General features: G+C 38.4%; 2 protein-coding genes across 7 annotated transcripts in view; one reads left to right on the top strand and one right to left on the bottom strand.

Moving 5' to 3' along the window:
• The window catches only part of dlg3 (discs, large homolog 3 (Drosophila)), a 539,119-nt gene extending 528,961 nt beyond the window's left edge, over positions 1-10,158 (top strand). For all 6 annotated transcript variants that reach the window (XM_043704756.1, XM_043704755.1, XM_043704754.1 and 3 more), the window contains 2 exons: positions 2,933-3,024; positions 4,971-10,158. In XM_043704756.1, coding sequence (XP_043560691.1) covers positions 2,933-3,024; positions 4,971-5,077 — 199 coding nt within the window. In that variant the 3' untranslated portion in view covers positions 5,078-10,158. The remainder of the gene's footprint in view (positions 1-2,932; positions 3,025-4,970) is intronic.
• A 3,404-nt stretch (positions 10,159-13,562) lies between these two features.
• The window catches only part of tex11 (testis expressed 11), a 228,271-nt gene continuing 219,053 nt past the window's right edge, over positions 13,563-22,780 (bottom strand). The window contains exons 27-28 of the mRNA XM_043705303.1: positions 22,277-22,321; positions 13,563-15,039 (exon numbers count right to left, since the gene is read on the bottom strand). Of these exons, the coding sequence (XP_043561238.1) occupies positions 14,968-15,039; positions 22,277-22,321 (117 nt within the window). The 3' untranslated portion in view covers positions 13,563-14,967. The remainder of the gene's footprint in view (positions 15,040-22,276; positions 22,322-22,780) is intronic.

Raw genomic sequence — 22,780 nt, 5'->3', positions numbered from 1 at the left:
GGCTAGTTCTCCCTGTATTCCATGAGATCTAACCTTGCTAATTAGTCTCCTATGGGGAATCTTGTCGAACGCCTTACTGAAGTCCATATAGATCACACCTACTGCTCTGCCCTCATCAATCTTCTATGTTACTTCTTCAAAAAACTCAATCAAGTTTGTGAGACATGATTTCCCACACACAAAGCCATGCTGACTATCCCGAATCAGTCCTTGCCTTTCCAAATACATGTACATCCTGTTCCTCAGGATTCCCTCCCAACAACGTGCCCACCACTGAGGTCAGGCTCGCCGGTCTATAGTTCCCAGGCTTGTCTTTACCGCCCTTCTTAAACAGTGGCACCACGTTTACCAACCTCTGGTCTTCCAACACCTCACCTGTGACTATCGATGATACAAATATCTCAGCAAGAGGCCCAGCAATCAGTTCTCTAGCTTCTCAGAGTTCTCGGGTACTCCTGATCAGGTCCTGGGGATTTATCCACTTTTAACCGTTTCAAGACATCCAGCACTTCCTCCTCTGTAATCTGGACATTTTGCAAGCTGTCACCATCTATTTCCCTACAGTCCATATCCTTTTCCACAGTTAATACTGATGCAAAATATTCATTTAGTATCTCCCCCATTTTCTGTGGCTCCACACAAAGGCCATCTTGCTGATCTTTGAGGGGCCCTATTCTCTCCCTCGTTACTCTTTTGTCCTTAATATATTTGTAAAACCCCTTTGGATTCTCCGTAATTCTATTTGACAAAGCTATCTCATGTCCCCGTTTTGCCGTCCTGATTTCTCTCGTAAGTATACTCCTACTTTCTTTATACTCTTCTTAGGATTCACTCGATCTATCCTGTCTGTAACAGACATATGCGACTTCAACTTTTATATCTGGTCTATCCTTTTCCATCACTATTTTAAAACAAATAGAATTATGGTCGCTCTCCCCAAGGTGATCCCCCACTGACATCTCAGTCACCTGCCCTGTCTTATTTCCCAAGAATAGGTCAAGTTTTGCACCTTCTCTAGTAGGTACATCCACATACTGAATCAGAAAATTGTCTTGTACACACTTAAGAAATTCCTCTCCATCTAAACCTTTAACACTATGGCAGTCCCAGTCGATGTTTGGAAAAAACTAATGAATTATTTAAACAGAAGACTGGGGGAAGAAAAGGCAGTTGGAAACAAACAATTTGTAATTTTTCCCTTTGAATGAAAAATGTCACTTAAGAAAATTTGCTTTGTAATTATTATTCATTATTGTGGAGATTCTGGAACTCAATCTGTGCTGGTTCCTATGGCCCCTGGACTTCTGCTGGTATAACCAACACTCCCCACTCCTTCCCTCATGACCCTTTAAAGATCTGGTCTGTGAAAACTGCAGATTTCACATTGGAGGCAGTTAGAATCAGCCAGTGTCCTTGGAAGATCCTGGTTAAAAACTGGTAAATCAAGGAATGGGGTCAGCAATCCAGGCTACCATTTTTAAAGGGCTCCCAAATGATTTGACCACAAAAATCTGGCCACCCACCTCTCTCTCTCCCACCTCTTGTTTGCTCACAATGCCCTTTTTTCCCCTTTCTCTTATTTTCCTCTGCACTTGACATCTTCCTACTGCTATCCACTCTGGCCTGTTCTTCTGGGTGCACAGATACTTCACTATTAAAAGAACAAACTAACAATCTTAATGAAATAACTGAAAAACTCAGCATCCTGGCCAGCTTAGGTGACTGTTACACATGTTTTAAATCGAACTGCATTCATTTAGAGTAGCCTTTATTGTCACATATACTTAAGTATGGAAGTGAAAGGTTTACAATGTCACCCCATATGGTACCATCTTAGGTACAAAGTACCTAGGTACAGGTCTTACACAAAAAATATAGTGAAGTGTTGTTCCTCTAGCTTATGTTGATCTTCATTGGAACACACTAGCAGGCTATAAGGTGGAAATGTTAGCAATGGGAGAAAGGTGGTTTATTTAAATGCTAAGCAACTGGAAGATTGGAATTATTCTTGCAGGCAGAGCAGAAGTATTCCACAAAGCGGTTATCCAGTTTACGTTTGGTCTCGCCACGGTAGAGTTTTGCTATATTTACTACAGCAAGCAGGCCTTGTGGATTGCTACCAGGAAGGAGGATATTAGTCGTAAATCTGCCTATAAATAAGTGAATATCACAGAGAGCAGAGAGAAAAAAGCTACTCAATTTTATGAGCTACCACAGCTAGATGCAGGGGGCAGTGGTGGCTTGTTGAAAAGATGCATCCTCCAACTTTCTCTTGAATCTGGGAGATTTGTTCTAGCGTGGCCACAGGTAAGTATCAACGGAACAGATTTCACTCCTAGTGGTAGATTTAAATAACTGAAAAAAACACTTTGCAAAGATGCAATCACAGTTAGTACTCAGCAGAATGGAGACTGCAGAAGTAACTTTTGGCTACTTGCTGCAAGGACTGTAAATCTGAGGGGGTGGTATGTGATAAAAAGGAAAATGTCTGTTATATTTTGCAGTTTAAAGTACGCGTTGCTGACAAAAAAACAATTTTCACTCAATAGTGCTTTTAGTCTTATGTAAGTTTTAATACATGAAATTTTCATGTATCTTTTAATTGAAAGCTTTTTTAAAACACCATCGAGCTCCATGAAGCTAGTGTTCGCCTCCCACTGTAAAGAGGTACAACTGGCTGTCTTCTAAGTATTATTGATAAAGCCCAATTTTCTGCTTCAACATCACACCTCCAGCATTTGCCCGAACTGGCCTTTATTCATTAATCGCAGTGTGTATACCAAAAGCATAACCAAATTCCTCATAGTTCCTCTAACCATATAAATGGGCATGTGATCCATCCCACCACTAGAAGTCTTATTATTAAATAATTTGTTCAATTACTTGTAAAAGAAGCAAAAGGGGATACAATTATTTGATTTTTTTTTAATAGGGAGATGAATAAACGTCAAACTGAAGAACAAGCAACCAAAACTTTTGATAAAGCATTGAAGTTAGAGCAAGAATTTGGAGAGTATTTCACAGGTAGGTGCATTGCATGTAATCTGATACCTGCTGAGATCAGTGAAAGGCAAATTCCTGCATTTTGATGGGTTTAACTGAACTGAGACTTGCGAGTAATATTTGAATTTGTTAACTGAAATGGATTTGAAACACGAATAGAATAATTTAGCTAAATAGTGCTGGCATTTAGCATCTCACTGTTTCAGGGCCTTTCATCACTGTCCACAGCTGGTTCCCAGAGGAATTCATACTGTAAAGGGAAGAGCCCACTGGCCAATTGTAAAATTCACAGGAGAATATATTTATGTAAAAAATGACACACAAATTAAGCCTGTCTGGTTGTTGAAAATGCTGTAATTATAAGTATCAAAATAGAAGTACATTAGATACAAGGACAATTGCAGTATTTCTTTAAAACATGAAAGCATAATAGTAATAAAACAAATACACAGTTGATCAGTAAACAGTTTGGATTGTACCATCAACTATAATCCTTGGTTCAGTAAAAGGGTAGGGAGAGAGAAATGTATCAAGAAAATCTGAAAAACATGGGCATCGGATTTGAAATTAAATGGTGTGTTTTTTCAGGACAGAATTCTGTAAGATTGAAATGCAAGTGAATTTGGATGACCTGAATTATTTTGCCAGATCTTGTTCTTGAATTTACTAAACTTGAAGATTTCAATCCTAATTTCCATCGCTCCTGCTACCTAATTGAATTGTTGAGCTCAAGGGAGTGATGTCCAAATTGATACCATCTGCCAAGTCTTTAGGATGTATAACCTACATACCTGGCAACAACTGTCACAAAATTTATACACCACGTTACACATTTGTGTGACATCAGCCAGTTAGTGTTGGTTTGCATTGCAGTAGCATCTAACAGCTGGTTTTATCTGTTGCTCAAAATATTTAAGATATCTTACCTTTTCAAGGTAGTCAAGATCAAGAGTAACTGCTTTTGGGCTGTTCATGAGTTTGCACGATACATCGTGAGGAATGATTTAATCAGGGTCACCATTATCTTTGCCAGATGACTTTGATGCACCTTTTCTCAGCATCATGGTTACACAGTTAATAATGCTTTGAGCACTATTAACCAGTTTGCCACTAAGGCCAATTGTGCAGAGCATGAAACTGTAAGAATCCAACATGAATGCTGACCAATGAAGCTAGGTTTATAGTAGACAGTAATAGAAAACCCTCAGTCCAATTTCTCAACTAAGGTATCAAAACATTATGACATTTCTGCTGTTCATAATGACCAATGTATTGACTGTACTCAAGCAGTTCAGATTTGCAATATTAGCAACACAAATATCTAACATTAAATGTGACTCTGTAATTTGACAATGTTTATCAAATAATCCTGAATGAGTCTGGAAGAAAACTGACAACCACTTTAGGATTGTCAGTCTGTATTGCAGCATAGTGCACTTGTGTGTACTGGAAATTTAATACAACGGGCCTTTTTCTTTGCTGGCAGAATAACTACACACTGTGTATGTTGTTTCAATTTTTAAAAGTACAGCTATTTGCTGGTTCAATTCTATCAATCAGAAACTACTTGTCAGCCAAGTAGCACAATCACTTCTTTGTGCACTGTATATGTTGGTTGTACTCTTAAATTTGTGGATACTTTATAATTAGTCTGTTCAACAATGTTAGTACATACCTCTGGTGGAGGGTGGACTTCAACCTGGGCCCTCTGGCTTAGAACTGGAGGAACTATCACTGCAAGCACCAAACCTTGTATTCTCGCAAATTTCCCCAAGAAGTCCAAGACTCAAAGCTTTGACAAAATGTGTCTTCTTTCAGCAATACTATAGAACAACTATTTAAAAGGTCAAATTTTCATTGCTGATTTGACTATCTAAATTTTAAAATAATGTTTTAAAAAATGTTTGCAAGTTTTCAACACTTGCTGTGCTTTACTTTTAATATAGTAATATTTTTCTTTTCTACAGCCATTGTACAGGGAGACTCATTAGAAGAGATCTACAACAAAATTAAACAGGTTATTGAAGAACAATCTGGTCCCTACATCTGGATTCCTTCATCTGAAAAACTCTAAACATGGCCCAATGTTTAGAGGGAAGATATTGTTGGGAGGTGAAAAGTCCTCCTTTTAAGATATGTTGCATATCGAGTTTTATCTTTCTCATTATGTTATGAATCCTCACCGTCGCTGTGGCTGTTTCCATTCTGCATGGTTTTTATGGAATTCCATCAAAGACATGGAAATGCACACCTGAATATTTTACAGAACATCTTCAGGAAACATGACCAGGATTGGTAACAAGTTTGTACATTTATATTACCTGAAGATCAGCTTGGAGAGTTTCATATCGACTAAGCAGTGGTTTTAAAGAACCTGTGTTCACAGGGGATTCTGTTGGTGCCATTCCTTAACAAAAAAGATCTATCTGAAATTTCCTAATACAGATAGGTTTGAAAGAAGAGAAAACCACTATTCTTCTGTGATCACACATAGCAGTGCTTTTAAAGACATACACAATTCCTCATTGCAAGAGGAGAATAAGAGAATGAAAATCGGAAAAGAATCTTAAATCATAATTATGGTACTGTAGATGAAAATATACAAAATTTTCAACATATTAAATTGCACATTGTTTTACACATGAAAACATGGTTGTCTGCATGGACATTTTACATTTTTTGCTGTTTTTTTTAAGAAAAGTGATTCCAATAAGAACTGAGCAGGTGAATGATAAAGAATGTATCAATTGCTCAGATTGATGCTGTTGATGTGACTTTGTATGAATGAAATGTTTGAAATGTATTTTTGTGTTTACCTAAACCCTGTGTCTCCCATTTAGTGAAATCGATCATTCTTTAACAACTGGATTTAATTTGAATTTGTAACGTCAAGTAACCTGCTTTACACCTCTCTACACTTTTATCATAAATCAAATCTATCTAACTTGTCGGTACACAATGCAAGTATTGGTTCCTTTCATGTATTGACATACAGTTGTTGTACAATAGTCCCCTTTAATTTAGGAACCAAGATACCTGCATTTTAAGTTTTCGAGGTGAAAGTAAAACAACTGAACAGAATGTGAAAGATGTAAGTTGTAACCATGAAAGTCTTTACCAACTGAGTGAGTTCTACCTACAAAGCATAAGGAGGCTGTAACAGTTTGACTTTTTTCAAAGGCAGTGTTCAATCCAAAAACAATGCTATCCAAATTCAACAGTGAGTACAAACTTTAGTAGTAGTATGATTTTTATTACTTTAAAAAGAGTTCTGGATCTTTTATGTGTGGGTTGGGTGGATGTGAGGAACAGGCAGGGGACCGAAATATGAGTTTACTTGCCACAGAACATACTATTGATGTTTGTGATGCAGGATGTAATTTTTGAAATATGTATAAACCACATGAATGTGGTTCATCTTTAGACATTCATGATTGTTGCTTTTGAATAATCATGAAAGGAGTTGATCGAGAGCTCTTAATTTACTACAGTTTCCCTTGCGAGGGATTAGTCTGTTCATCTTGGGGGGGTGGGGTGGGAAAGCTTGAATTACTTGCTCCTATCCTTCACTGACTCTTGTTCATAAATCTGATCAGTGATCACTGTTGCACTCCATAAGATATTAATGTTGCATGTAAAACCAGTTTTTACATATTTTTAGTGTAAATAGTCAAGCTCCAACTTTTATCAACAAACAAATTATCCAGTAGGATTCCCCACAAGGTGACTGTGTCAACACATAAGTGCAGTTATTCCTGGCCTCTTATTATGGACTACTGTATTATGTATAGCAGTTTATCTATTACACTGCAAAAATGTTATTTTCAAATGGTAGTTGGAAGAGTATAGCACAACAAAACAGAGAGACACATCGGACAATTACTGAATGGATTGAGAGTAAGACAGGAAACCTGTGCCATCTTTCTCTTTATTTAGTCCAACTCTCATATAGTGACAATGTGTGGTAAATTATTCATGTCAAGTTGTTAGCAGAAGGGGAGATCAAGTGCCTATGTTGTAATACTTAAGGCCATTCTACATTTGGATTCATTTCCCCTCTGTACTGTGGCACAGCACTGTGATCTTTTAAATGCTCCACTTTGTAGTTGGGTTTTGCTTCCTCCTAGATACATAAATTACAGGAATGGGCTTTATATTTCAGGCTGTGATTTTACAATTAAGAATATTTTTAAACTCTCAGGGTTTCCAATGGAGTACCTTTGATAATTAGCCCAAGCATGGTAAATAATTCCACTTCTAGGGTGGGGCTTGTGTGCCTGTTCTTAACTCGGCCAAGTCACTGTATATATAGTAATAGCAATGAGATCAGATTGGAATGCTGACTTCCATTTCATGAGTTGAAGGGTTCTTCTTGTTAAAATTTTGCAGATGGACTCTACATTTTCTTCACATTATTTTTGTAAATATTTTACTTTTTCCATCCCAGAAATTAGTCTTTTATAGATAATTCTTCCCAAAGTAAACTAACATTCAAGCAGACTAACATTTTGATCAATTTCCACGCAGTTACTCAAAATTTATACTTGTAGCCATAGTTATGTTTGCTGACTTCACAATAGCTCAACTTGATTATGTGAGCATTTCTGTCCATCAATGACCCATGAAATCTGGCAAGTAACATGCTGAGTTAAAAGTTTTGTAATTTGCACAGATTAAACAGAGTTTAATATTATATTTTCAAATTTGGAAATAGTCAGAAATGGTCCTCAACCTTTACTTGAAGGAAACATCAATTCCATCCCAATATTTAGTAAAAATTAAGCTTCATTTGTCATGCCTCTACATTTTTCTTTTTGCCCATGAATGATAGTTACCTGTTGGATTTCCAATGACACTAATTTTTGAAAGTATCTCATATTTTTATTGCTGAAACTAGTATTCATTTTGTTCTTATTTTTAAAAGGGCCATGGCTTAGGTTAATTTATCTTGCCCATTTGTTTAGAGTTTTTCTTGGCACATTTAAATGTAAAAGTTATATTTACTTGTTATTACATTTCAAACACATCATAATTTAACTGCATGTTACATGCCAAGGTTTGGAAGTTACACTATTGATTGGTTTTTGCACAAGATTTGATTGTCCAAGATTTATCTATAATTCCACAATTTCTCATTTGAGTGGCATTTGCTTCTCTTGCAACACTCCCATCCATAGCTGCAATATGCAGCCTAATCTATTGTATGATCATCAAGGCCTAGATTTTGCACTGCACTTAGTGTATGAAAATTCTTTCTCCCCCCTTTTTAACAAAAGTATTACTCTCTTTATATTAGAAGTAAAGCTGTGTAATGTCTAAGATAAAATGTGCTGTATACTGTATACCTGATGGCCTCCTCCACTTGATAAGGATTATTTTCTTGTACATGCACAGATATAAATGTATAAATTTTGAAAATCATAAACTTCAGCTACCAGACCAGGAATACATTTAAACATTTAGGGCCAGTAATAATTTATGTTTTAAAAAGTCACATTAAATATTTAGAGCAGCAAGATTTAAACTAAACTGAACTTTGGAATAATGAGACGGTTGCCCTGTCTATTTCAATTTATTCTACTTTGATCATTGTTTACAGTACATAGTGACATTAGATTAAAAAGCAGTCTTTAAAGAGCAAATCTGTTTTTTTTTGTTGGAATTTCTAATCTTAAGTAATTTGATGGTGTTCTAAAGAATTATAGGGTAAAGAAAATGTATGACTTAAGTCATGAGACATTTTTATGTGAACCACACACTAAAGTATAAGCTGTGGAAGATTTATTTTAGGTTTGAAACAGCTGTAAATATTCAAATGACATTTAAAATGTTTTAACTTGGTTAAGCACTGTGCAAGATATTTTTTCTCATTTAAATTGAGGAAATATTAACATTTTATTATTATTAGACCAACAAATACATTGGGACCAGAGTATATTTGAAAAATCTCCATTTAAAAACTATTTTCATAGCCTATAGCTTTTAAATCAAAATAGATGGAGATTCATCTCATTTCTGTTATCAATACTCAATAATTCTAGCCAGCTAATAGTAAATATAAGTAATTCAAAGGGCTAAATTCTGCAGTCACAGCATCAACGAGCCGGATTTTCAATCACAAAGAGTCAAATCTTGAAAAAAGGTTGAATTCTTAGTAATCAAATGCTTAACAATAGATTGAATTGTGACCATTTTGAAATGTAGTCTATACAGAACATCCCCAGATGACATTTTTGCTCTGATGCCTTTAGGTTGTAAATATTGTGGAATAATGGGTCCAACAAGGCCTCACCTGAAGATAGTTTACAAGTGAGCATGAATTTATGTTATCCTGCTTTTGAGAATAACATGAAGTAAAACTCAGAGTTGTAGTTTTATTCATTCATTATGTGCAGACCAACAGAAATCACCAAGGGCCTGAAAGTACAATGTAGAAACAAAGTACTGATATTAGTAACACCTCTTAGTAACTGTGATACTTTACTTACCTTTGGTAAACAGTTGAAATGAAAATTCACTTAGCATTCAGGTGTAAACATATTAGCTTTTATTTTATTGGTAAATAAATAGGCAAATTAATAGTTGAATGGATTGGTATACTATACACATTAGGATGAGGCACTCCTATTCATCAGCAGTTCCAGGTTTGCTATGTTCAGATCAGAAATATGATAGATAACAAAATTAAAATTATACCTGTAAGTTGGTGTGGGATCACATTTCTGTTGTGTTAATTCTTGTGCCTAGCAGAGTCATGGCTGCCAAAAAAGTAGACTACACCCTGGGATATCAGTCCTTGGGCATAAACATTGTATATTCTGTTAAGAAACTGTAGCTGTAGTAGGGCATTTCCTGTGGTAGATTAGTTATCCTGATGCAGCCATTCTTTCCTGCAGCGACATGTAAATGGATTGATTATCTTTTCCTTTTAGAAGCTCCACATTTTGAAATCGGTCTTTTGTAACCCAGGAGGGATGGTAAGAGACATTCTGGTTACAGATGTTTGTTATTTCCCGGATTACGTAATGTGGAATATCTATAGGGTTCAAACGGTTGAAACATTGGCAAATCGAAGGAATAAAATAATTCCTGTTTATTTTAAAAAAAATCAGCTCTGGAAATAAAAATAAAATCAGTTTACTTTACTTAAATTGAGTTAAATTGTTGCTGTCTGTATTTTCAAAACTTCCCAAAACTAACTGAATCCAACATTTACTTACGGGTGGTTATTTAAAAATATAAAAGTAGTGTCCAACTCTTACCTCACCTAGTCAAAAGCCATTTTCCTGCTGAATAAAAACAAATCATCAACAGTAGGAATGGACAACTGATGATGCGACCCTCAACACATTGGCAAAGTCAATGCTGGCTTTAATTTTGCACTAACTGGCTAATCTGATTTAAGTTTTTTGGAACTGTTAAATTTTATAAAATGGCACCTTGGCATCTCATTGATAGATAAATACTAACTCCAAATAGAATCTTGGCTAATATCAGTATTTTGAGGTCATTGCAAATTAATGACAACATTAAAGACTGCAACCTCCAAATACAGGAGTACCTGCTTTCTTAAGTAGTAGAGTTAAGAGGAGAAAGAAATACATGCTAGTTAACCTGGCATCAGTCAGCAGCTTAGGAATCTATAACAAAGCACTTCAAAAAAGACAGATGTATTAGAACTTTTTTTTTTAAGTACACGTAATTAGAAGGGGAAATTAAGGACAAACTATAAAATATAGTATACTTGAATTTCCAAATGGTATTCAATAAGATGGAAGCTCATGGAGTCAGGTATGATATATTAGCATGAGTGAAGGGTTTGTTCACAAACTGGAAACAGACAGTTGGGATATGTGGGCATTTTTAATTAGCTTGTTCTAACAATGCTGGATGCAGCTTTCACTATTTAAAATTGTTATTAATGGCCTACACAAAAAGATTGATATGCCTAGGTTTGTTGACAATATAAAGCTAGCTGAAAACGTAAGTTGTGAGAACGTAGAGACTTCCAAGAAATATAGTCAGATTAAGCAAATGGACAAGGTGCCAGATGGAGAGGAAGTGTAAGTTATTCACTTCGATAGACTAGAAAAGCAAGTTTTCTTTTATATAGGTGCAAAACTTGTAAATGTTGACACTCAGAGGGACTTGGGTATAGTTGTACAGGAAACATAATGTTAGCATTTAAAGTACAATTCAGCAAGCAATTAAGAACACTTGTAAAGGGTTGTGATAAGGCTACACCTTGAGTATTTTGTGCATTTTTAGCATGCATTTTAAATACTTGCACTAGAGATGGTACAATGGAGCTTCACATTGGTTCCTGAAATGAAAGGATTGCCCTATGAATGACAAGCTCTGTAAACTGGATCTTCAGCAAATTTAGAAGAATGATAAATTATATAAATGAAGCACACAAGATTCTAAAGCGGCTTGTCAGAAACAGAGGTTCTAACACTTGGCTTGGGAATCTAGAACACAGGAGGCATTGTCTCAGCATTAGATGCCAATGGTTTAAGAGTGTGAGGGGTAAGTTTTTTCACTCAGAAGTATCGTGTAGTTTTCGCACTGTCCATTTCAGAAGGTTACAAATGCTCCATTATTGAACATGTTTAAGGCGAAAATAGACGAAGTTTATTAAATAGGATTCCTGCTTTACTTGTATAACAGTCTTTATTGAAAAATGCACATTGTGTGTGTGTGGACTGCACTGGGTTTGCACCCTCCATGGTTACACAGCCTGGTATTAAGCCATGTGATCTTGTATTTGAACAATCCTATGCTTGCAAGGTATCAGAGGGAGAATGCTGTCAGTTGTGTCAGGCATCTCTTATCTCAACAAAGTTAGCATCTTCAAGACTCTAGGAGAGTAGAAACATCAAGAAAATAAAAAGTACAATTCAGTAGATATTTAGTGCCATTTAATCACATTAATTTGTATCTGTGTTCTTTCTGAATTTCTATATTCCAATTATCAATAAAACAATGGATTTGCATTGAATATCAATATGCATTTATATAGAAGTTTTAGCATAATGAAAGTCTCAAAGCCCTCTCAAAAGTGTCATCAAAAACAATTTGGTAACAAACTATAGGAAATATTATGACAGGTAACCAGTTTTTCGAGAGGAGAAACAAGTAGAGAGGTTTATTAAGATAAGCCAGAGACCTGGCTTTTTAACCATTCCATTTATTACCAACTCTAGTGCTGCTATGTCCTCAGTGTTGCTGTTCAATTATAACTTGTCTATGAAAAACAGTTTGGGGTGTTTATTAAAGATAGTAGGATAAAAGATAGATACTCGGTTTATTGATAAATTTATCATGGCAGTGGGTGCTAAATTGTGACAATACAAATAAGTGATCATAATTCATAGCATTGTTAGAGAAAGTAATTATAAATAAAAGAAATGCACTATTATGTCAACATAAATTGCAAAATGCATCTCCTTTATTAACAGAATATAAAGGAAATATCTACTGCACAATGCATTTTGTATTAAAGCCCATAAATTATATGTTGTCAGGTTGAGTTCATTAAATTCTCAATCACTTATATACTATTTTAGTTTTTACAAACCAGTGACTGGAATGTCTCCTGCTCTATATGTCCTATATCTTATTTAAAATCTTGATAAAGATAAAACTTGCTAGCCTTGCTTCAATGAAGCTATCATTTTCTTTCACTGCCAGTTTTTCTTTATATACCTGTATAGTCACTTCTACTGTATTCCAGGTTTCCATTTTTTTAAGACTGGTGCTTAGAATCCCCATTTACAATTCACCCTCTAGGGTTACAGGCATGTCCTGACAATGATATACTGTCATTGAACCTACATTTATATATCTGCTGACCAAAATCCAGCACTAGATCAGAAATTGCTTCAAGGATTCCATTATCATCAGTTCTTGTTCAGCTGGTAACTTATGCTTCTGTTAGAAGATTGGAATATTTATATCCCAGTCCGAAGATTTAGCACAGAAATAAAAGCTGACAAACCAGTAAATATTGAGGCAGTACTGACTTTCAGAGGAACTTTTTTTTGGGTAAAGCATCAAATTTAGACTTTTGTTTTGCTCTCCAGGTGATATGAAAGGTCCTATGGTCCCAAGTTGAGGAGCGGGGGTGGGGTTTACTCCCTTGATTTGGGTCATTATTTAGCCCTCAACTCAATCTCACACCACAAACCTGCTCATTATCACATTTTTGTGTCTGCTGTGTGTAAACTGGTTGCCACCTTTCCAACATTATAATACTTTATTGGGATGTTGTGTACCTAGCAACACAGCTACATAACCACAACTTTATCCATATTTGAGATCCATATTTGTGGGCGGCACGGTGGCACTGCTGCCTCACAACGCCAGAGACCCGGGTTCAATTCCCGCCTCAGGTGACTGACTGTGTGGAGTTTGTACGTTCTCCCCGTGTCTGCGTGGGTTTCCTCCGGGTGCTCCGGTTTCCTCCCACAGTCCGAAAGATGTGTAGGTCAGGTGAATTGGCCATTTTAAATTGCCCGTAGTGTTTGGTAAGGGGTATGGGTGGGTTGCACTTCGGCGGGGCGGTGTGGACTTGTTGGGCCGAAGGGCCTGTTTCCACACTGTAAGTAATCTAATCTAATCTTATTTTCTCAAAAGGATTAGAGATAATTGTATTGTCGTTTTACGAAATAATTGGGATTAATTTACTAAGATAAAAGCACACTTTCAATTATAGAACGGTAAACAATATATATAATTATTCAGATTGATACTTCATCCCCATTCAGAAAAATGTTTGATCTTTATGTGAGCTCTGGGAGTGGTACTTAAGAAGTGCCAGTAAAGAGGCAGAAAAGTGCACGAGTGACCCAGAATACTGGCCTGAAGTGTATGATACATTGTACCTTTGAGTTGATATGAATAATATAAAAATTGGTATATACTATATGCAAACAAATTGGCTCTGCCTAACAGTAATTCACCAGGTAGACTGCAATGGTTCAAGAAGTCAGCTCACCAAGACTTCTTTCAAACAGTTACAGATGGGCAACTAATCTCTGGTCTTGCAAGCAATGCTGGTTAAGCAAAAAAGGAGGTGCTTAACATATTGATTTCAATTCAAAACATATTAAGTGAAACCAACAAAGATGATAACATAGCTTCTCATGGCAGTTGGAATCTCAAAAACCATAATGAAACAGTTACTGTAACCCGATTATAGTCTCCTTGACAACTAGAATACATGAGACAGTGTAATCTGATTCTGCCACTATGGAGACAGTGAATATGGGAGCTTCAACTGATCCCATTTGGGTTGCTTACCTGAAAATGTCGAGATGTAATTATTACAATTTCACAAAGGTCAATAAGTATTCTGAATTGTCCTTCAAATTTAAGGGTTAGGACATCTTTAGGATGCCTGGTCTGTAATGTCACTTTTACAGAGACATATAAGCAATTTGTAACAATGATCAGTCATTCAACAGAAAGGTTGGTTTTATTTTAAACATGTCCGTTTACATAAAGTCACCTATAAAACACTGCACACAGTGACAGTCTGGCAACAAAGCATTTACAATGCAAATGAAATCAGTCTGACGGTCAAGTTTTACCTCCTAATAAATCTTTTATTCCATAACATTTTCTAAACACGTCTACAAATGAGAGAACTGTTACAAATTTTACATTCACAATCCAAAATATGACAAGCTATCCCCAGAATACCATCTCGAGTTTTTTTCTGCAGATATCCTATCGACATTTGCACCACTTCTGACAAATTTCATATGAACCACATATTAGTCAACATCTCTGGCATTCTTTCAACTGAACTTACCATAGTTAGGAACATCTATGAAATCAATGTAAATATGGTCAACAAAAAAACCTTAAAAGAACAAACAAAATTAATAATTTAGATACAAGTTAACTATTAAGAATTCATATCCTCACATTCCTGAAAGGAAATGCTTTACTATTCTGTTATTCTTCAACAGGGAGTACCTTCTTTTCTCTGTCCATTCTATCCAAAATTTCTGCGTAGAGACCTATCATCTGTAAAACACAATTCAATTAACATCTTCATTATATCCTATACACCAAGTGCAAAAAAAGTTTTACAGCATTTTTACTTAAATACTATGGCATCATGCTGAAAGCTGGAAAAAATGTGAAGTTCTGTAAACATTCAGACTAAAACAAGCATGTATCAATAAAAACAAGATGGATAGGTCAGGTGTTCAAGCTTCCTCCCCACCTAATTATCCAAAATCCCAAATTATTGTAAATACTAGAAAGCCATTACTCAGAACTGTGTCATAAGATCGCATACCTTGAGAAATAGTCATGTAATAAACCCAACTCAAAGTAACACCCATTTATTAATCTACAAAGCATAAAATGCCCAAACATTAGTAATTATTTTAATAGGATTAGAAAACACTATTTTGGAATGAACCGGAGTATCAAATGCTAAAATGTAATAAGTAGTCAACATCAATAAAACTTTGTCCTATTAAAATAGGGAAGCAAGTAAATGGTTCTTTGTGTCATGAGGAGTGAAAAGGTAGATCGTATGGGGAATATCACAAGAGTTTTGAATTCATCACTGTTGAAATGGGCTCAAATCTTCCAGTTTCCAGATAACCAACAACTGATAAATGGTGGAAGTTGCATGGCAGGAGCCTGATCTCTGGATGCACGCAGAAATTGCTTCAGAAGCTGAAACCCAAATGGGCAATTTCTCTGTAGCATGAGACCCATGGAAATTTATTCAGTTCTGAGCTACAGTAGAGATTTGGGACAGATTTGTGTTTTTCATCATTTATAAAAATGATTTGGATGAGATACAGTAAGTTTGCAGCTGACACCAATATTGGTGATGTAGTAGACAATGTAGAAGGTTATCTCGAGTATGTTTGGACCTTGATCAGATGGTCCTAGGAGTGGCAGATTAGATAAAGGTGAGATGCTGCATTTTGGTATGGCAAATCATGGCAGGACTTAGACAGTCAACAGTAGGGCCCTGGAGAATCTTGCTGAGCAAAGAGACCTTGGGATGCAGGTGCCTAGTTCTTTGAAAGTGGAGTGACAGGGAGACGGGGTGGTGAAGAAGCTGTTTGGCATGCTTGCCTTCATTGGTCAGTGCACTGACAATAGGAGTTGGGAAGTCATGGTGTGGCTTTACAGGATATTGGTGTAGCCAATTTTAGAATACTATGTTCAATTCTGGTCTCCCTGTGATAGGAAAGATGTTGTTAATCATTTTTGAACCCTTTTAAGTTTAACAAGGATGTTGCCAGGATTGGAGGATTTCAGCTATAGGGAGAGGCTGAAACTATTTTCCCTGGAGCGTCAGAGGCTGAAGGGTGACCCTATATACAGGTTTATAAAATCGCGATGGGCGTGGATAGAGGGAATAACCAAGGTCTTTTTCTCAGGGTAGGAGTGTCCAAAACTAGACAGCATAGGCTTAAGGTCAGAGGAGACAGATTTAAAAGGAACCTGAGGGGCAACATTTTCACATGGAGGGTGATGCATGTATGGAACGAGCTGTCAGAGGAAGTGGTGGAGGCAGGTACAGTTGCGACATTTAAAGGCATCATAACAGGAAGATTTAGAGGGATATGGGCCAAATGCTTGGATATGGGACCAGATTAGTTTAAGATATCTGGTCAGCATGATCAGTTGGACCAAAGGGTCTGTTTCCATGCTGTTTAACTCTATGATTGTAGAAATGACACTGACACTTTCCCAGAAAATGTTAGAAAAATTAAAACTACATGTAATACCTATGTATTTCCTCAATCACCTCCTATCAATCTAACCCAATTAGTTCCTGTCTGTCCCCCCAACTCGACTCGAATACTACCTAAGACCAGACTATACCCACCAAGCACCTGATTAGTCACCCAACCCAATTCCGTTACATGGCTGACCATCTTACAGCACCCTTCAACTAACCTCCCGACTTGACGAACCAAAGCCCTGAGCACCCAGCTACCCCCATCTGAACTAATAATCCCCATCCATCCAACCCAATTATTTTCAAACAACTCCCATAATCCAACCATCATCCCCAACTTGGTCTAGATTTGACAACTCTTGTGACCCAACCGAATGTGACAACCTTTTATCAGACCTAGGAAGTTCTGATTATCTTGCTCAACTGAACTCGACTGCTCCCACATCCAAACCTGACTAACCCATAACACCGACCTACACTCAAAAGATTTGCTTTTTATGATACTTGAATGTTTTCATGATATGGGGGCGTATTCTCTTTACACTGACGATTTATGTAGTTTGCACTGTCTGCTTTTATGTAGTTCCCTGGTAGGGATGATGCATTACTTCCACAATACGATCAGGGGGTCCCAGGAGAAATGTGTGGCAGAATCAACTGGAACAACATTCATGTGCACAGCACTGTTGCTGCTCAGAGGATTTAACACATAATTTGTAACTCGCTTTTGGGATTACTATTTTTAAGTTACTTGAGGAATACACCAAAAAGCCCAAAGCAATTTAGAGACTTGGATTTGGCAGGTCTTTTGATGGCAAGCTTTCAGTTGCTATTTTAGATTATGCAATCCTTAAAGGAACAAATAAACACAATGAACCTCCTTTATTTTTCATCCTTTTCAGAAAATGCTTTGTTATTTAATGGATAAAATGAGTGGCACATTCTGATCATTGTTCAGCCAATGCTGGTACCAACTGCCTGAGGAATAAATCAGAGGCCTATTCATTTATTGCACAGACCTTTAGCTCCTGTACAGGCTGAAGCAAGATAAATATTAAATTTGTACAATTGAGCAAAAATCCTCATCATCTCAAATACTGGATAAGACCCTGGAATTTAATAACATTTAAAATACTGGACAAAATCCTCAACTAAGGTTGCAAACCCACAAGAAAACCAGAATTATTCGTGTCTGGGGCTACTATTCCAATTTACACCTCCACTTTAAGAGAACAATCAACCAAACCTAAGCAAAATTAACTTTTACACCTCGGGCTACAGAGCAGAGACAATATGGGGCCTACACAGAAACCGAACATTCAACTTCAATCAAAATCCATTCACAGATATATCTGACATTCAACTTCAATCAAAATACATTTACAAATGCTCTTAACTATCAGGAAGCCAACTGACCTCAAAAGGAACACCAAAACACAATGGCAAGCACAGATTTGGCACAAAGATAACAGGTCCACAATCAGTATAACTGCAGGTCTCAATCTCATCTGAAGGAGCTATTCAGCGAGCCCCACAGCTATTCCCCAGAAGAAATCCAACAGCTATTTCCAAGTAATATATCCAGAAAGGGGATCCTGACAGCAATTCGGAAAACTACTGACACAGGTGTGTTCCACGTCGGGGACCAATGGCAACCAACCACGACCAACACTTTCAAAAACCACCGACACATTCTGAGGTTAAAACTGGTCCACAAAACCACCAGAAAGTAAGGAAAACCAAGCACTCGCCCGATAAGTCCAATACTCAAGCTACCACATCAGTACACTCAACCCAGACTAAAGGCCAAACAGTCCAAAGTCTTCATCGAGATACCGGGTACAGCAAGCGAGAACAGCCAGCTATACGTAAAAACCTCGATTTTCCCAGTGGTGAGCTTAAACTCCCATGACCCCAAAGTTTCCAACCGAGTGGCAGGGGTAGGAAAGCAGGTCGTAACAGTGCAGGGAACCCAAGGATAGGAAGCCTGATTAAAGTTTGTGATTAAACCTGCTGTTCAGGTTCTAATAGTGTTTAATCTGTGTTTAATTTAATAGTGTATCTAATTACTGCCTTCTATATAATTTCTGGCATTAATTTTATTGTATTATACTTTTCTGTTTGTATTTAAATAAATGCAGAGTTTTTTTTGCCCTGAAACACCTGTCTACTGCTTTCTTCATTTCACATTCCTAAATGAGTCCTGTGTTTAGAACCTGGGATCTGGAGGTGATTAGAACCACCTAAAATCAGCAAATTACTAAGTGCAAACCAGAACCCTACAAATTCTAAGCAGATTTTGCGAAAATGGAACAACATAGCACAGAAACAGACCCTTCGGCCCCCTTCATTCTTCTAAACTCCAATATAGACCGAGAGTCGTCAAATGTTCCTCATACGTTAAGCTTTTCATTCCTGGGTCCATTCTCGTGAACCTCCTTTGAACACACTCCAGGGCCTTCCTGAGATATGAGACCCAAAACTGCGCACAATACTCCAAATGTGGTCTGACCAGAGCCTTATAAAGCCTCAGAGGTATAGCCCTGCCTTTATATTTAAGTTTTCTCAAATAAATGCCATAATTGCATTTGCCTTCTTAACTACTGATTGAACCTGCAGGTTTACCTTGAAAGAATGTTGGACTAGAACTCCCAAGTCTCTTTACGCTTCAGACTTCTGAATTTTCTCCCCCATTTAGAAAATAGTCCATGCCTATATTCTTCCTAACAAAGTGCATGACCTCACACTTTTTTAGGTTGTACTCCATTTGCCACTCCTTTGCCCACTCTCCTCACCTGTCCAAATCCTTGTGCAGCCTCTGAGCCTTCTCAGTGCTACCGGTTTGTCTACCTATCTTTGTGTTGTCTGCAAACTTAGCTAGAATTTCTTCAGTTCCTTCAACTAGATCATTAATGTATAAAGTGAAAAGTTATGATCCCGACACTGAGCCTAGCGAAACACTACTTGTCACTGGCTGCCATCCTGAGAAGGACCCTTTTGTCCTCACTCTCTGCTTTCTGCCAGACAGCCAAACATTTATCCATGCTAGCACCTTTCATCTAACACCATGTGCCCTTATCTTATTCAGTAACTTCCTATGTGGCACCTTGTCAAAGGCCTTCTTGAAGTCCAGGTAGATAACATCCATTGGCTCTCTTTGGTCTAACATTCTCATTACTTCCTCCAAGGATTCTAGCAGATTTATCAGGTATGACCTCCCCTTGATGAAACCATGCTGACTTTGCCATATTTTACCATACACTTCCAAGTATTCAGAAATCTCATCCTTCACAATGGATTCCAGGATTTTACCTATGACCGAAGTTAGGCTTACTCCCTTTTTAAACAGGGAGTGTCACGTTAGTGATTTTGCAGTCCTGTGGGACCCTCCCTGATTCTTGAAAGATCACTACTAATGCCTCCACTATCTCTTCAGCTATTTCCTTTAGAACTCTAGGGTGCAGTCCACCTGGTCCAGGTGATTTATCCACTTCCAGGTCATTGTGTATTTCTCCTTGTACTGGCTATCTTACTCAGCTCTGACTCCTCACTCTCTTGAATTTTTGGGAAATTACTCGTGTCTTCCACCGTGAAGACAGACGCAAACTAATTATCCAATTCCTCCGCCATTTCCTTGTTCAACTCAAGTATCTCTCCAGGTCATTTACCAGCACAGGAGGACATGCACAGAGCAAGAACAAAAGCTCAATGTGAGTTAGAGCAAAGCAGTCTGGTTGGCTGTTTTTGAATTGATCACCTTTAATATTCAATCACTTCACCACCAATACTCAATGGTAGCACTTTACACCATATACAAAGTGCACTACAGTAAGTCATCTTTTCCAAAACTTTCAATTCTCTGGCCCCCAACACCTCATCTTCACCATGGACTTACAGGCTCACTCACACCTGTATCCCTCACATGGAGGGCCTAACAGCTCTCCTTCTCTTCCCCTCCCGGAGGTGCAACTAGTTCCCCTTCACTGACACACTCATTTGCATGGTAAGAACTGGTCCTCTCCCTCAACAATTGTTCCTTTTATTCCTCCCACTTCCTACAAATCAAATGGATGGCCATGGACACCCACATCGGCCAGAGGTATGCCTGCCTCTTTGTAGGATTCGTGGAACAGTCCCTCTTCCACAACTACACCAAAACCATCCTTCACCTCTTTCTCCACTACATTGATGGCTGCACTGGTGCTGCCTCTTGCCCCCACAAGGTGCTCAAGCAGTTCATCAACTTCGCTAACACCTTTAACCTTGCTCTCAAATTAACCTGGATCATTTCCCTCCCCTTCCTGGACCTCTCCATCTACATCTCCAGAAACCGACTAACCACTGACATCCTTTCAAACCCACTGACTTGCACAACTACCTCGCCTACATCTCTCTCACCACCCTCCTACAAAAATGCGATCTCATACTCTCAATTCCTCTGTCTCCACTCCGAGGATGAGACGTTCTACTCCAGGTCATCCCAGATGTCTTGCTACTTTAGGGCCCTTATCGCTAATTAAGGATGCCCTCAAGTCCATCTCCTCCAGTTTCTGCACTTCTGCTCCCAAAGCCCCCCCCTCAACAACACAGATTGAGTCCCACTAAGGGAACCTCCGAATCCAATACATCATGCTCCTACATTTCTGCCACCTACAATCAGATCCCATCACCAAAAAGGTACTTCCTTCCCCACCCTATACACTTTCCGCAGGATCGTTCATTGCGCAACTTCGTCAACTCTACACCCCTCACCAACCTCTCCAACATATCTGGTACCATTCCCTGCAAGGGGTGCAACATGTGCCACTTTACCTCCCCTCTCACTTCCTTTGAAGGCCGCAACCAATCCTTCCAGATCTGGCAGAAATTCACCTGCGCTTCATCCCATCTGATGCATTGTATCCGTTGCTCCCGATGTGGTCTCCTCTGTATCGGGGAGACCAAGTGCAGCCTCAGAGACTGGTTCGCAGAGCATCGGCACTCTATATGCATCAACCAATCCGGCCTTCTGGTTGCCATCCATTTAAATTCCCTTTCCCACTCCCGTGGCGACATGTTCATCCTTGGCCTGCTCTCTTGCCAGAGTGAGGCCAAATGTAAACTGGAGGAACAACACCTGATATTTCACCGGGGAAGCTTAAAGTCCAAGGGCCTCAATACTGGCTTCACCAGCTTCCAAATCCATCCAACCCCAGCCTTATCCCATGTCCAGTCCTACTCCTCGCCTCCATAACCTGACCTAACCTTTCCATCTTTCTACTCACCTATCCACTCCACTCTTCCCACTGACCAATCACTACAACCCCCTTCACATGCATCTAGCTATCACCATCACACCTACCCTTCACCCCCAGCCCACTTCCACCTCTCCCTCATTTATTTCTGGGTCCCCCCACCCCCACCCCAACTCCCCAGTTCTGAAGGGTTTCTCAACTTGAAATGCTGACTTTCCTGCTCCTAGGGTGCTGTCTAACCTATTGTGCTTTTTCAGCTTCACATCTACTGACTTCCAGCATCTGCAGTCTGTACTGTCTCCAAGTAACTCACCGAGGTATCTTCAACAGCACTGTTCAAATCCATGACATCCAGCACCTGGAAATAGGAGGGCAGCAGATAAATGGGAACACTACCACCTTCAAGTTCTTTTTCAAGTCACGCACTTCTAGATTTGGAATTATATTATCAGTCCTTCACTGCTGCCAGGCCAAAATTCAGGAACACCCTTCCTAACAAACACTAAGGACTTCAGTGGTTCAAGAAGACTGCTCACTACTATATTCACTGGGGTAATTAGGAATAGTCAGCAAATATTCGCCGAGTGGGAGCAGCGGCCGAGTAAAGGCGAACCCGGGAGACTACAGCTAAGGTAAAACAGTTTGTTTCAAAATTACTTACCTGTAGCGGGCAACGGTGTTTTCTTTCTCTCTTCACAAAAAGAGCGGGAGCAGCAGAGGAAGTGACGGCCAACAGAGGGGCAGCCGGGAAGGAGAACTGTGAGTATAAATACTCACCCTTTAATCACCAACGGTCATTTGAGTGGGAGCAGCGGCC

Source organism: Chiloscyllium plagiosum, chromosome 15, assembly GCF_004010195.1.
Source record: "Chiloscyllium plagiosum isolate BGI_BamShark_2017 chromosome 15, ASM401019v2, whole genome shotgun sequence".
Lineage (NCBI taxonomy): Eukaryota > Metazoa > Chordata > Chondrichthyes > Orectolobiformes > Hemiscylliidae > Chiloscyllium > Chiloscyllium plagiosum.
This window is presented reverse-complemented; position numbering and strand designations above follow the sequence as displayed.